This window comes from Paralichthys olivaceus, chromosome 14 (assembly GCF_024713975.1).
Source record: "Paralichthys olivaceus isolate ysfri-2021 chromosome 14, ASM2471397v2, whole genome shotgun sequence".
NCBI classification, from domain to species: Eukaryota; Metazoa; Chordata; class Actinopteri; order Pleuronectiformes; family Paralichthyidae; genus Paralichthys; species Paralichthys olivaceus.
Window position 1 is genome coordinate 1,494,757 of NC_091106.1, and position 15,533 is coordinate 1,510,289.

Here is a 15,533-nt window from a genome sequence, read left to right on the forward strand (position 1 = left end):
GAAAAGTTGGCCTTTTGTTAGTGGAGTCAGAGCTGTCTTGGAGCCAACCCTGCCTGTCCTCTCTTTACTATTGTCCTTCACCTCGATGGACAATGTGCGGAGGTCCAGAAAAGATGTGGAGGAGAACTCACTGTTTGCATTTAAGGAGCCTAAATGCACTACAGGAATAATCCACTGGAAGAAAATTCACATGAACGCAATTCCAAGAGCAACAGTTTTATTAGAGCTAACTAACCTGTTGGTACATATTCAGAGAGAATGAAAAAATTATGTGTCATGGGTCCATTAGTCCAATAGATGGACAGACTGAAATCTTACACACTTAAACTTATGTTGGGCATCAAAGGAGGAAGAATTATTTCAGTTGCACCTTTAGGGTTTATTCTTATCTGATCAGACACGTCCTGTTTCAAAAATATGCAGAAAAACTAGTCCATGCCTTTGTCACATCCAGACTTGATTATTAAAATTCCTTATTATCAGGCTCCAGCAGTAAGTCATAAAAGACTCTGCAGCTTTTCCAAAATGCTGCAGCACGTGTCCTGACAAGAACCAGGAAAAGAGACCACATTTCTCCTTTATTAGTTTCTCTAGGCTTCCTGTTAAATTTAGAAAAGGATTTAAAGTTATCCTCCTCGCCTAGAAGGTCCTTAATAATATGTCCGCATCATACCTTAAAGAGCTCATATTACCGTCCATATCACCCTACTAGAGTACTGAGCTCCCAGAATTCAGGCTTATTTTTCCTTAAATTCTATCTCCCAGTTTCAGTTCGGGAGACAGACACCCTCTCTACGTTTAAGAGTAGGCTTAAAACCTTCTTTTTTGATAAAGCTTATAGTTAGAGCTGGTCCAGGCTTGCTCTTAGTTATGCTACTATACGTCTAGGGGACGCATCATGACACATAGAGCTTCTCTTTCCCACTCTCCTTCTTCATCACATTGATACATGTTTCTGACTACACTTCTCCACTGGAGTCCTTGTGCTGTATTGTTTACAGATCCAGGATCGCAGCTGTGGCTGAATGGAGGATTGTGATTTGGGGAGACAAATTGTGATTTGTCAGTATGGGCTATACAAATAAAATGTTATTGGTTGAATGATTTACATTCTCAGACTCATCTCAGTTAATGGATGAGAAGCCCAGTTTATCTCAAGGTTTTCTTAATTCATTTCAGTGAACCAGGCCTTTGCTCTCACTTTCATTTCCTCATTCGGTTGTTTGGCAGCCTGTACTTCCTCATTCTCTCTCTCTCTCTGTCTCTCTCTCTCTCTCCCTCTGTCTCTCTGTCTCTCTCTCTCTCTCTCCGTCTTACTGTCTGTGTGGAAGTAATGCAGGACGGCAAAGGAGCAGGAGAACAGGCCGAGGCTTCTCGCCTGGAGCTTTATGAGGATTATGTGAAGTGTTACAGTGACACGTGTCCGGAGGTTCAGCCTTGCCATGATGTGCAGCTGCAGAAGAAGGTGGCTCAGTATCTGCTCAGGGAACCGACACCTCCAGGAACTTTCACTGTGTTCCCGTTCTACCAGGCTGTAGCAGAGGCATGTGGCCCTGTGAGCACCGACTGCAGGAAACACCTGACAGCCTTCATCAGAGCCACTGAGCTGCTGGAGACCCTCTGTGTCAACCTCTTCCTGCAACCATGGAGGAAGGAATTTAAGACACTGAAGGTAAGGCCTTTTCTTTCTTTCTGCCTTTCTGCCTTTCTCCCTTTCATTCTTTAGTTCTTTCATTCTTTCTGTCTTTCTTTCTCCCTTTCATTCATGACAACTAATTCATAGTTTAATATATTAGAATTTTGTACTTTCACACAAGGTTTTTCTTTTGGAATTAAACTTGAGTAATGTTTCCAAAAAGTTTGATGAGTTGTCCCAGTTCCTGGTTCTGTAGATGTGGTAGAAAGAGGAAACACCTAAAAGAACGAGACAATGAGGGAATGACCCAGCGAACAAGTAATGACACATTTAGGAGATTAGAATATGAGTGTCATAAAACCCTATTCATTTTTCTGACAGTTGAAGACTTTATAAAGAGTTTGTAGTTCATTTATGTCGTTAGTGTACTCCAGAAGCTTTGCTGGAAGTGAATGATTTAACAAAATTCAGCATATATAGCTTTTATATGTTAGTGGGATCATTAAGTGTTTTTGATGTTGCAAACTTAGACAGTTGGTTGACGGCAATATCAGTCGTATGTATTTCCTTATCAGCACTTTGAAGCAAGCTTTCAATCTATTGATATATTACTCAAATATTTCATAATAGTTTTCTGTGGAATGTGTGATCACGGTCCCCAGAGGATAATGCTTTCTCTAGTGCCACCTACAGGCACTGGGAAAGAATTCCATTCTTGATATGTAACTTGGACATATTTCTTTAATGACCAATGACAAATAATTAAGACAATCTCATAATATATGAAACTGTGTCTGTGTCTTTTTTAGACTTTCACTGGTCCATTTGTTTACTGTCTTCTACCAGTTCTCAGCAGTTCTACCATTCAGTCAGTACTGGCTTCTATTGGCTACCTGCCGCACACTGACAGCCCACAAAGGTATGAACAAGGAGAAGAATCAGGACGAGACAAATGTCCTGAGCATTTTGGATCACTCACCGTGTTTTTTGTTTTCCTCTTTACTGTTTATGGATGTCAGTGAGTTCAGACTCTGTGAGGATGCTAACCCAGACAGAGCCATACTGATGGGCTTCGAGCTCCTGCTGGCCAGGTTGGAGTGTTACCACCTCCTGGAGCTCCTGGAGAAGGATCAGCTAGGACCAAAGGTAAGATCATTATTAAAGCATGTTTCATATTTTCAATACTATTGTCCAATATATTACAGTTATGTAGAATTCTGCTTAATTTAAAGTACCAGTGGGAATTCTTATGTAATTAAAACCTATTGTGATGTATCCAATCCAAGGGCTGGACATTTCTTTTCTGCCAAATTTACCCAAATCCATCGCAGGATGGCTTTTATCGGGATGAAAAAAAGTAAGATGCATCATTTGGAGACAAACTAAGAATCAATAATTAAGTGCAATAAAAGAAAGTCAAAGGATAAATATAGTTCCAGGCTGCATTGAGCAGAATACAACTATGACAGCAGTTGGCTTTCAGAAAAGGAATGGGTTGAAAAAAGATACAAATAAATTATGATCCTCATGATATTAAACATTCATATTGAACTACAGTGTGAATGTAGCTCATTACCATGTAATATGGACACAGTAACACTACACATGACAGTTACAATCCCACGTTGCAGGAGTGGCTGGAGGTTCTCCAGAGAAGAGTGGGGCCTACAAAAGTGGAGGAAACCACAGGAAAGGAGACACCAATGGGGCAAAAGGAGGAGGAGAAAAAGAAGGAAGAAGGAGATGGAAAAGAGGTAGGGCAGAGTGCAGAGAGCTGGTAAACTGTGTGGATGAAAGACAGAGAAGGAGCTGAGACCAACAGAGAAATCAATAACAATATCAGCTGCAGTATGTACTGAACTCAGGTGTTTTGCTTTTTCAGGTACCTGTGAATTCAGGCCCCAGGCCTCCAGTGAGACCCAGGGGCATGCCTCGACACCAGCGTCTTATCAATGCAGACCGGTCTATTTTGGAGATGCAGAGAACTTACCCTGATCTGGCCTTCAGAGGCCGCCTTCTGGTACCAGACAAACCTCAGCCAGCAAAACGCAGCCGAAGCAGCAATAAAGTTATTCATACTGCCAGTGGTCATGGCAGCGATAGCAGTAAAGTTCCTGAGATCCCCAAAAGAGATGGTATCAAAGACATCAGTACTACTTCTACAATTATCTCTAGTAAAAATGATGAAGGCAAAGCTGATAACATGTTGAGTGATGATGGCAGAAGTAATGGTTGTGATGATAACCCCCCTGGAAACACCACCTGCAGCAGCTGCAGAGACACTGATGGAAACAGAGACATTTCCCTTCACGTCACATTAAGACCTGTAATCACAGGAGAGCAGGACCTGAAGCCTGGAGAGAGCTCGCCCACAGTAGATCCCTCAGCCGCAGGTAACATACACACACACACACACACACACACACACATACACACAAACACACACACACACACACACAGACACACACACACGTAACACACACACACACACACATGTAACACATGCACATCTCAAAAATTAAATAATAGTGTCTTTACGTCTAAATCTGTCTTTTCTCTTCTTGTAAAATGGTTTCAAGAGTTGAGTATAAATTCTGCTATTTGAATGACCTATGCTGACCATTTTTTATCTCTCGACAACAGAGAGCAGGCTGTTGTCATGTATTTCCTTGTTGAGCTGATGGTTACTGTTAACTCTGCCATGGGTGCAGGACACACTAGGCAGCTGTAAACACCAGTAAACAGTTTACAGTTGCCTCCATAGCTTTGTGTTTTTACAGAACACAGGTAGATATGAGGAGTCAAAAGCTCCTCACATCTGTTTCACTGAGTCACAGCAGATGCTGTGTGATGATGTTCCGAAGACATTGCAAGGCCAATAAATTCTGCTTTGATGGATATAATTGCTTTTCAAAGCCCAGTGCATTGTATGTGTAGACAGTAATCTACTGTGACAATCAATAAAATAAATAAATCAATACACCATAACATGTCTATGTACAAAACATCTAATTGGCTAGTTGGCTTAAATCCTATATTACAATATATGCAACTGTATTAAGAATTAATTGGCAAAGACTTCATGAATAAAACAGCATGACAGGAATGTTTGTGCCATATTAGCAAATTAGATTCTGGACAAATCAAGATACTTGCTTCTTGCTGTACTGGAAATAAATAACACCCAGTTTTCATCTGATTCTAACAGGCACACAAAAAAAGAGACTGTCCAGACCACATACTGCTTCTCTGAGCTCCATGGATGAGGAGCAGGAGTTGATGGAGCTAGCAGAGAGGATGAGGGTCCAGCTCCATGTGCAGGAAACCAATGAGGAGGTGATTAGAAAAGAAGACAACAAAAGAGGAGATAACACAAATAAAGAAGGGAGGAAGAATAAAAGAAAGATAAGCACAGAGGGGGAGGTAGAGGAGCAGGACCTCATGAAACCAGTGGTGGAGACAGGTCAAGCACTGAGCTATGATGCAGGTAGAATCACCAGAACCTCTCAGCCTGGTCCTGCATGGATGAAAGAGCAGAAGCAGACCGCCATGTGTCACTGTTCAGAAGGACAAGAAAAAGAAACAGAAGAAGCAGAAATCAGTGGAGAGGAGGAGCAGAACTTTGTCATTGTGGAGCTGTGAAAAGGAATGAAATCCCCTCAAGGTTCATTTGCATATTTGTTTATTACAAAGATCTGCTCTGCCACCCTCAGGACTTTCCTCAGCTGCTTTGGGTGCAGTTGTTAGAGAGAGGCCTCACCAGTGCACACTCACATTTGGCTCTTCAATCCCGTAAATGTTGTAAACATTGTTATTTGGTTGATGTGCTCTGTAACACGTGACACCTATTGCACCTCTGTCCATACTAGGAGAAGGATCCCACACATGCTACTCTCTCTGAGGCGTTTTTTCTCCTGATAAAAGGGTTTTCTGGTAGTTTTTTATTGAGGATTAAGGACAGAGAATGTTGTACCTTGTTAAGCCCTGAGACAAATTGTGATTTGTGAATATGGGCTATTTAACTAAAGATAGTTATATCTACCTTTACTGGTGTTATGGACAGACTTGTGTTGACCACAACATAAATGCAATGCAGTTCATGCATTTCCTCAGGTATTCATTTTGAGTTGATTTCAGATGTTCATGAGCTGTTTTAACAGCTCGAACAAATACTGATTTTCTCACTTTAAAATTCTACAATCTTATTTTAATTCAGAAATAAAGAAAAAACAGAAAACATATCTGTGTATCAAAGCTTTGTTTTGATCTGATGATCATTCAGATTTGTCTGGTGTCTCTGTTTATAAGATGAAATAGTTCAAATTAACTCCAGATGCAACAACAGTGAAGAATTCCTGACATGCTGCAGTGTTCATTATCTAACAGTGTCATATTTCATAATCAGTCAGAGGGACCAAACCAGTACTTTTACTCTAATACTCCATACTACAGTTCACAGCAGTTTCTGCTAAAATGCAGGTTCTGTAGGATTATTCATACAGGACTTAATGTGGGAATTCTGACATAGCTTAAGTAAAGGTATAAATCAACAGACACGAGAAAAGATTTATTGTCTTGAGCCAGTATACAACTGGATCCATGGACAAAATACAAAAGAAATTCACAACTAAACTTCCAGGGAATTTTGAATTTTGACAAATGGATTGCCATCCTCCAAAGCCACAACACATCAGCCAGAGGGGTGTTTTACCTCCAACCACAGAGGAGCTGCTGCAGACACAAGTCTATACAAGGTAAAGACGTTCTCTCTGTTGGCCTCTGGTTTAGATATTGTAATGTTGTGATATAGCCAAAGTGCCTATTTCTGGTTTCAATGGCTGCTGAGTTCGTTCAGTGGCTGTTTGTAAACAGTGCATATTCCTAAAATGACTATATTGAGGTATTTGGTTGTGGATTGTGATATTTGACTTTGTCTATCTCAACCAGCCCTAATATGTCTTCTTACTTATCACTTTGCCTGCTCATTTATTTGACATCACTCTTTTTGACTGTAAAGAATTTCGTTAATCCGTTAAGCCATTTGGATTTTGAATGTACCTAAAGCTTTTATCAATTACAATCAATGTATTGGCAACTAAAAATATGTTTTATGATTGATGTAATAAAGTAATTACATTTGATCTCACATTGACAGTTTACCTAATGAATTATATGGACACTGCATGAACTGCATATAATACTACACAAGCACAGGGTTGTTTTAGAAAGAAAAGGTTAGATCATTTTACTCAACTGATACTACTTTATCCGACAAATCTGACCTGTTCAATCACTATTTACATTTAAGGTGAAGATTTGACATAATGGATAATATAACCAGCTTTTAGAATACTTCACTTTTTTAGAGGTTTAATTTGATGATTGCAACCATTTTAGCTTCTAAAATGTACAAATCTTTAATTAGTTAATTAATTAAGATCTGTCAGAGTTTTCTCCCCAAACTTCTTGTCAATTTATTTTGATTAATCATCCACTTACAATGTATCTCACCACACTTGTGATAGTCAAAGCGTGACCGGGTCTCATCCCTGCATGTCAGAGCAGCTGATCAATTCACACAAATGTCAAAAATGCAGAGAGAAAGAATTTAGAGAGACATTACATTTTGATTGGAATGGAGGACTGTCAGGGGCTGAGCAGGTAGAGTAGAGAGACATAGGTAGTTAAAAAAAAAGTTTTTGTCTTTATTAACAAAAAGGCAAAAATAAAACTGAAGACAAGTTAACAGCACAAACTGACCTTCTGACTGAGACATGAACATGCCAGCATAATGTCATCTAATATTAACTATTCTCCTTTTGATGGTCAGCCAGTAGACTCCAGCAGCAGCAACGCTCAGGAACTGGTAACTCAAGAAAACCTGATAAATTCTTACCAAAAAAAGAAATACATTGATGAAGTATGTTGTATGAAACCGAAATCAATGGGTCCAGTGTGTGTGTGTGTGTGTGGTGTGTGTGTGTGTGTGTGTGTGTGTATAATGTAACCTAAACCAAGCAAATTAAACAGGTGAACGAAAGATTAAGTGCAGCCATCACATAGAACTTTAATTGTTGACTAAACTTTTAAGTCAATCAACAGTAACCATAACAAGGTTGATCCAGGGAGCTATATAAATAGCTAAGATTTCATTGTTTTATTTACCAATTATATTATTTATTTATTTTAACTTTAATTCAATTTAGAATTGAATACAAACAGAATATATGAGTTGTCACTTTGTTTTTACAAACAGTGGCAACTCATTATGTCCTTCATTAAGTCCTACATAAAAGAGCAAAACACATAAACAATCAAACTTGTGATTGCAGATTTTACTTTTTACTATTAATATATATATTAATAAATGTGTATTCCTGGACACAACACGGAATGTTTTATTCACATACTGATATTCAGTGGAATGTTTCCCTTGCACTGAAGTTAGTTCCGTTTATGAAGCTTCTCCAACCTGTTAGTGAGAAAAAATTGTCACCTACAGTACACACCCATCAGCCACAACAAAAAGGTTTGAATGTTGTGGAGACTGGAGAGAAGGTTTTACATAGCTGATAGTTGAAAATCTGATTCTTAAATAAGATGCTATTGTTGTGAAAACCTAAATAAATGTAACAGATCAGAGCTGTAACTATGGTTTAGTCTGTATAATTGTATGATTGGGAATCAGATGCAACTAGCAGAGAGGATCTTGTCACGGTTTTCTTCATACTGTTGCAGCATCTTCTGGAGATCGTGGTCAGCAGGGATCACCTGCACACAGAGTTTTTTTTACAAACAGATCAGAAGAACAGGCAGACAACAGCTGCAAGAAATAAAAATACACTACACTTACAAGGTCATCACAATTAATGGGGCATCACTAACTTAAGTTTTTAAAGGACCCCTCTGTTAAAGTGGAGCTTAGTACTGAGTTGTCAATGGAATTATTTCCTAAAATTATCTAAAATCACTATCAGATAAGTTATCTCGAAAAAAACGTTTTTTGCAGTTCAATAATAATAATCAAAGTTTATTAAGTTATAGTCTGATAGAACAGGATTGTGTGGAAGGAATATTAAATGTAAATTTGACACCATATGTTAGATCAAGGTTAAGTATTTGGTTAAAACAATGAGAAGGTTGATCTCCACACCGACTGAAACCAGCTGTGTCTAATATTGAAGTACATGCACCACTAAGACAATGATTATCAATGTCCAACTGAATATTAAAATGACCTATAATAATTACTGCTTTATGGAATAGGCTTGATAAAAACTAAAAAAAAAAAAAGAAATTCAGAATAAGCCCCAGAAGCATGGTAAACCTCAACAAATAGAATTGGCTGCTGTGTTTTCCAGGATGGGTGTGATCAACTTAGAACAAGGCTCTCAAATGAGTTATAGATACATTTAGGTTTGGAATTATTGATAAACTGGAGTTTAAAATAGCTGCAACTCCACCTCCTCGGGCAAAGCATCTTGGAATATGTGTATTTATATGACTAGGGGGAGTAGATTCATTTAGGCTGACATATTCTTCAGGATGCAGGCAGGTCTCAATGAGGGACAATAACTCAATATTGTAATCAATCCAGAGATTGTCTGAATAAGCTCATATGAGAACACAGCAGTAGATCCTTCGGATGATTCACTGCAAGGAAGTGGGTTTGTTGATGACGTTTTTATCAGGCAAAAGAGATGCTGACAAAGAGGTCAAGAGAGCTTGTGGTGATAAGGGCGGACACTAGTCTCGATGTGGTGTTAACAAAAACATGCGATCTCTGCAGCAGAAGCAATATGTTACGTTGTGCCTCTGCCTGCTGCATCACCCCACTCCAGATATTACTGTGTTGCTGTGAACGCGGCTGAGCGGAGAATTTCCTGCTGCGTTATTCAGTGTGAAAGGCAAACTCCAGAGAATGTCCAGAAACAATTGTGCAGATATTCTCTGGAGTTCATGACTGAGAACAAGGTGTGACACCCGGACATAAAACATAATCAAATAAAGTCAGAGAGATGGAGTGGAAGCACACCACAGTGCACCAAAGTGTGCTAAGTCAATGGAAAAGGGTCATCTGAATGGTCCTTCGTGGCTACCTGAAACTACCAGGATGTACATGCTCAAGGTAAAATATCAACACAATCCAAAGCAAGGATGAGTCACTCACTAAAACAGGAGCAGTAAGAAGGGAGGAGGTCCCCTTGATGAGCCAGTCTTCATATAGCTGGTGGATAGACTCCAGATATTCCTGGTGGACGCACACAGATAACAGAGCTCACTTGTGACCTCTTCACAGAATCTCCCTATTCTTTAAAGTGAAACAATATGCTTTGAGTTTGCCTGCGCACCAGTGGAATGACTTTTTCCTCCTCTCTGCATCTCTGCTTCAACCTCTCGTGGCAGGTCTCAGGAGACGTCTGCAGGTAGACTAGAGCCAAAGGAAAAAGTCTTATAACAATGTAATTATCAAACAAAGCTGAGAGTGAGACACTATTAAACTTTGATGCCTGAGCGGTGGAATATGGGGGTTTGTCTTAGTGAAGGGGGCTGAAGGTCTTGACAGATGAAACAAGACAAATCTGACATCTGACATATTTCTACCCTCTACCATACAGACAGACACTAATTATCATCATTTTAGTTTCCAGTCTTCATAGTATAATAAAATATCAGTAAAAAATAACACTGCTATGACTGTGTTTTTTATCATTAAATATATAGTTTGTGTAATTCTCACCAATCAGATCAACAGGAATGGAAATGTTAGTTGTGATCCAATCAAACCACTCGCTGAGAACAGCATAGTCCACCTCTGGCATCTTCCCACTGAAAAAAAGAAATCAAGGGATGGGACATGAGCATTTATCCATCATTATGCTGTTAATTTATGATTTAATAATAATATAAACCCTGAGAAGATCATAACAGATTTTCTACACTATTTAAGGTTCCTTTCCTTAAAGAGTTTCCCTGTACTCTTTGTATTACTTTGTATTTACTGTTTACTGGAATTTAAAGTAAGCAAACTCTTAAAGGTATCGACGCTATGTTGTGAGCGTGGTCTCATTTTTAGAGAGAACATCTGTCTATCAATCTATACTTTGTTGAAACAAATGAATGGATTCAGTCAACAGAAACAAGAGTGGGCTTTTACTTTGACACAGGTACAGGAAATGTTAAATGACGTATTTAACAAATAGAAATTGAAACTATGGTGAAAGATCATTTTACTGTCTATTTTGCTGTGAACCATAGGTGAGACTCCAAGGGCAGCGCGGCTCACAGGCCTGAGACATGCCACTCACGCAGCCAGTGTGTCCTTGGCATAACAGCCTGAACATATGCAGCAGATTCCATGACAATAGCCATTTGGCTCAGACTGTGCATGGTATGGATTTATTCAACTAGTCTCTTGGTGTAATCCAGGCACTAAGAGTTCTCAAGTCACAGATGACTGTACCTTCTGAAGAGATTCTCCACAAAGATGTACTTGGCACTGAAGAGGGAACGCTCCATCATCCTGACAGGAGCCGCCTGGAACCAACAACAATATTTTAGCTCATAGAGCTAATTTCCTGACCAGGTTCGACATTTCACTGTGTATGCCAGAAGTGCAGGTTAACACAGCCTTTCCTAGCTAGAGTACAATAAAATGTGTGTGTTCCAAGTAAACAGTACACTTACTATGGATGACAAGTGACGATCCAACATGGTAAGTTGAATGTAGGTCTGCAGGGTGATGCCCCAGCGCTCAGGATCCTGGTACATCAGAGCCTGCAGGGACACAAACAACCCAGTGTGGCAGACAATCAACTGACCTGCTACCATAACTACTCGACACTATTCTATAGGGTAACATGAAAATAATCCATATATATGTGTGTGTGAGTGCAGTACTTCTTTCTTATTCATATATCCCATGTACTCTATTATTTACACACTCTCTGGGGTTGTTTGGACTTCTATGCCTTGCCGAAGGACACTTCAATATGTGAAATGGAGAAGCCGGAAATGAAAACCAACTTTCCAGTTAGTGGAAAAGAAACACTTCAGACTCTGTAGGCCTCTATTGGGTCTTAACATTAATTGTTTTTTTTTCCATTAAAACATGAATTAATATTATTAACAACCTCAATATTATTCTATCAGAATCTTTGCTGAAACTATTTTTAGGTCCTACAATGGGTCCTGTATGTGTGTGCGTTTTAAGTGTGTGCATAATGTAACCTAAACTAAGCAAATTAAACAGGTGAAAGATAGATTAAGTGCAGCCATCACATAGAACTTTAATTGTTGACTAAAATTTTAAGTCAATCAACAGTAACCATATCAAGGATTGATCCAGGGAGCTATATAAATAACAATGGAGTCATGCACGGTACCAGAGGATTGTGTCCACGGACATTCCTCCATTTAGCGACTGGTTCTGTAAGGACCTGGTATAAATAAGACAGGGGAAAAGAATACATTTATCACCTTTCTGACTTCAAGGGCTACAGTCTTTCTCTGAATACTAATATTTCCTGACAGCCAGAAAATGTCAACAGGGAGAATGGGACTCAAATGTTCAAGCTGAGGGAAACACAGTGTGTAAAAGCTAAACAAAACATTTCCTATCTTTTATAATAAATCAAGCCTCAAGTTGTGAAACAACAACAGTAGAATTTCCTGGGGGAGTGCATGCACACAACTCTTAAGTAAGCACAAACTTGATGGAGAAGGACTTTGTTTTATTATACCTCTATATTGCTGGTCTTGCTGAAATACTCCAGACATGTTGTCTTCCCACTTGCAATGTTGCCCTCAACACAGATCTGAAAACAGTGACAAAGAGACATTCATTGACAGGCCTGTACACAGACAAATTAAGAAAATGTATGTTAGTTTGTCAAGTGTGTGGATTAGGATTTATTCACTGTCAAATGGGTTATAATAATAACAATGGAAAAAGCACCCCACACAGCCAACGTAATGAGTGTCACTTGGAGGATTAATGCAGGGAAATGAAATTTCAGACTACGGACCATATGGTGGATACTCACCACTGCTTTCTTATCCTCTCCATTCCGCACAAGCTTTCCTTGGAAGGGAGACAACATAGTGAGACAAGACTTCACTTCCCACAACTCCTAGAACTGGCCCCACTCAGGTCAGCAGGCTAAAGCGAGGTCAGAGGGACAGAAAGATGTTGAAATGCACAACAGGTACTGTACAGTGTGTAAGTACATGTCTAGAGTTGTTGTGGCTCTGTACTATAGGACATTGGATTTGAAATGAAACTCTCCAAGTGCTTTACATTGAGAGTATTTACACCCACAAATATGATGTACAATTTAAATTAAACAACTTAAACTTAAATATATAACTTGTTGGTCATTTCTTTACTCAATTTAAATCAGAGACCCTGGTCTTAAATGACTTGTACGTCTTTGTAACTCATCTACAATTCAGCATGGCACTTCTCACAGGAGATTGTGCATACGGGTCACAGGGTGGGAATAAAAGAGGCACCATTCTCCCCATCAAAGTCAGTATGGTATCATGATCACCAACATCACTATGAAGATTTTGAAGCTGCTATTTTAAGGTAAGCCAGTTGCATAAGGTTGCTTCAACACTATCATTATCACTCCATGTCACTTTGCTGAAGTACAGAGACAGCACAATGACATAGTACTTACAGACTGCAGTGGACACGGTAGATCGGTTGGTCAAAGTAAAGGGGAAAGTGTTTGAGTAGATGTGAACAACTTATCAGCCACGTCTGCTCTGGTTTTTTGATCGCAGTGTTATGAGGCAGCTGGTTGGAGCGAACAGTCTCTGCTGACAGATGACTCACTGTCTCAAGATACACCAGCTTGTCAGCCGTGTTTTTCTTCCCGTTTGGTGAAATGTCCGTGCGTTGAAGTGAGAACTAAGAAAGTTTAACTGGACAAATCTGTCATTCAGACGCAGCTATGATGTGCACCAAAGTGAATCATGAGCTCCTCTCTGGCACCTGATGAAAAGGCTCTTCCTGGGAAACAGGATGTTTGACACAGTGCACGACCATTTCTCAGCGATGCTCCTCCCCCTTCATAGTGTAACTAACTAACCAACCAACTACTGTTTACATCGGCAGGCGCATGCGCAGTCTGTGGTGTGATGCGCAGTTGCTTCAATGGAGCCAGAGTTTGACAGTGGAGTGAAGGCTGCCGCTGTTAGGCACAGACGAAATACGTTTTTAAATGTATACAATAAATACGTCTAGACACTTTCTCGGGTGTTTGAACAGGTACCACTGACCTGCGCTGCTGTGCGTTCTGCTCTGGATCACACTGACGCCTCCTGCACCGAGCTTCAGGCCTCTGTTACATCCTGTCGCGCTAAGACACGACGAGACCACAGCCCAGTGAGCAGACAGGACTCGAACACTCCTCAGTGACACACCGACAGCAGCCAGCCGCATCTCACACGACACCGGACTCACTGATCAACCGCACATGTTGTTTAACGTGCGGTTTAATAACACACTCCGTCACAAAGGAAGGAAATACAAGACTTCTTCTCAGCTACATTGAGTAACATACCGGTAGTAACATTAGAGGCGCACACTGCCACCTACTGTACAGGAGTGTGTACGGATGTGACACTGATCAACTGAGTACTGCGCGCGCGCGCGCGTGTGAGTGTGTGTGTGTGTGTGTGTGTGTGTGTGTGTGTGTGACAACTCCTAAAAAAGTATGTTTCCAATTGATACAGCTATTTTCAACTTACTATTTCCACTTTTATTTTCAAATGTCTTGCCTCATTTGTTTATTAGATACTGAAGACATCTGAATTAAAACATACTAACCTTTGGTTAATGGATATCCTACAAAAGAACTCAAATTCACTCATGTTGTGGAAATCTATTTCAGTGTTTAAGAATTTGATTACAGTTTTTTACAACCGCTATGACCCGTTTGTCAGAACCTTAAACACTTTTTCAAAACTGTTAACGCACACAAATCCCCAAACAGTTAATTTCATGCTCAAAACCACGCAGTGTAACTAAACACAGACACACACTTCCAAAATACAATAATACACTAACACAATTCACCAACTCTACCAAAGCACTGACACAGGTTGTCTTCCAACAGAAACATTTAGTCAGTCACAGCACAGTGTCATGAAAAACACTGACAACTGATGGAATAACACAAACTGAATCACTTTGCATGTGTCAAATCTACTTTTTTCCTTTTTCTTTTACAATCAACAGATTATTGTATTAATCATACATGGAAATTAATGTTTGTGATGATGATCTAAATTTTTCATTTGTTGGGCATGAATTTTGTTCCTTTTTTTGTACAACACTCAGTACAAAAAGTGAACAACCCATGTCAGAGCAGCTTTGCAGAATGTTTATGAAAGAAGAAGACAGTAAATGACAGGATTTGCAGTAAACACTTTACTGTATTGCAAATGAAAATGACTTACAGTAGAGTAAAGAGGGAAAAAAAATCTGCAAAAAATGTAGCAGTCATTCATTACTGTATTGTCAAATACGCAAAAAGAAAAAGGAGCAGAAGAAACCACTGTAAAAGAGGAAGATAAAAAAGCTAATCTAATAAGCTAATCAAGATACGCCTATAAATATAGGTGATCTGATTGGTGATGTGATTGTAAAAAGCCCAGCACCTCAGCTCTGTGAGACGGGGATCAGCTGTAATCAATGTAGTCTTCAATCCATTAGTTTTGATCATGAGGTTTTGTGTTTTGACAAACCGTGTGAAAGCAATTGAAAATTCACCAGTTAACATCTACTGTTTCGGTCTTGTTTGAGCTTGTGTGTAAAAGGAGTTAAAACTCATTCTAAACGTGTAAAATGTGTATTTTGTGTCAACAGAAGAAGAATTGTGTTAAT

General features: G+C 39.5%; 2 protein-coding genes across 4 annotated transcripts; one reads left to right on the forward strand and one right to left on the reverse strand.

Moving 5' to 3' along the window:
* Positions 1-208: 208 nt before the first annotated feature.
* Positions 209-5,875, forward strand: LOC109639855 (uncharacterized). Its single transcript, XM_020103535.2, has 6 exons — positions 209-1,672; positions 2,446-2,555; positions 2,656-2,782; positions 3,268-3,390; positions 3,519-4,029; positions 4,845-5,875. Exons 1-6 carry the CDS (start codon positions 1,136-1,138, stop codon positions 5,276-5,278), a joined length of 1,842 nt encoding a protein of 613 aa, XP_019959094.2. The 5' UTR covers positions 209-1,135; the 3' UTR covers positions 5,279-5,875.
* Positions 5,876-7,317: 1,442 nt separating this feature from the next.
* On the reverse strand, positions 7,318-14,286 carry tk2 (thymidine kinase 2). 3 transcript variants are annotated; one of them, XM_069539062.1, is made up of 11 exons: positions 13,925-14,237; positions 13,321-13,836; positions 12,682-12,797; positions 12,379-12,453; positions 12,022-12,075; positions 11,324-11,413; positions 11,100-11,173; positions 10,377-10,465; positions 9,988-10,067; positions 9,807-9,887; positions 7,318-8,407 (listed from the first exon to the last, which is right to left on the reverse strand). In XM_069539062.1, exons 3-11 carry the CDS (start codon positions 12,736-12,738, stop codon positions 8,321-8,323), a joined length of 687 nt encoding a protein of 228 aa, XP_069395163.1. In that variant the 5' UTR covers positions 12,739-12,797; positions 13,321-13,836; positions 13,925-14,237; the 3' UTR covers positions 7,318-8,320. The 3 variants fall into 3 exon arrangements, with proteins under 3 accessions (XP_069395163.1, XP_019959137.2, XP_019959138.1); XM_020103578.2 differs by lacking the exon at positions 13,321-13,836 and having other exon boundaries at positions 12,682-12,719; positions 13,925-14,286; XM_020103579.2 differs by lacking the exon at positions 13,321-13,836 and having other exon boundaries at positions 13,925-14,269.
* Between the last annotated feature and the right edge of the window lie 1,247 nt (positions 14,287-15,533).

Coding starts and splice junctions, on each gene's coding strand:
- LOC109639855 (XM_020103535.2), top strand. CDS start 1,136: ATGAGAAGCCCAGTTTATCTCAAGGTTTTCTTAATTCATTTCAGTGAA. Junction 2,556..2,655: donor CACACTGACAGCCCACAAAG/GTATGAACAAGG, acceptor TATGGATGTCAG/TGAGTTCAGACTCTGTGAGG. Junction 2,783..3,267: donor AGGATCAGCTAGGACCAAAG/GTAAGATCATTA, acceptor CCCACGTTGCAG/GAGTGGCTGGAGGTTCTCCA.
- tk2 (XM_020103578.2), bottom strand. CDS start 14,087: ATGCGGCTGGCTGCTGTCGGTGTGTCACTGAGGAGTGTTCGAGTCCTG. Junction 12,076..12,378: donor GCAAGACCAGCAATATAGAG/GTATAATAAAAC, acceptor TATTTATACCAG/GTCCTTACAGAACCAGTCGC. Junction 8,408..9,806: donor TTCTTACTGCTCCTGTTTTA/GTGAGTGACTCA, acceptor CTCTGTGTGCAG/GTGATCCCTGCTGACCACGA.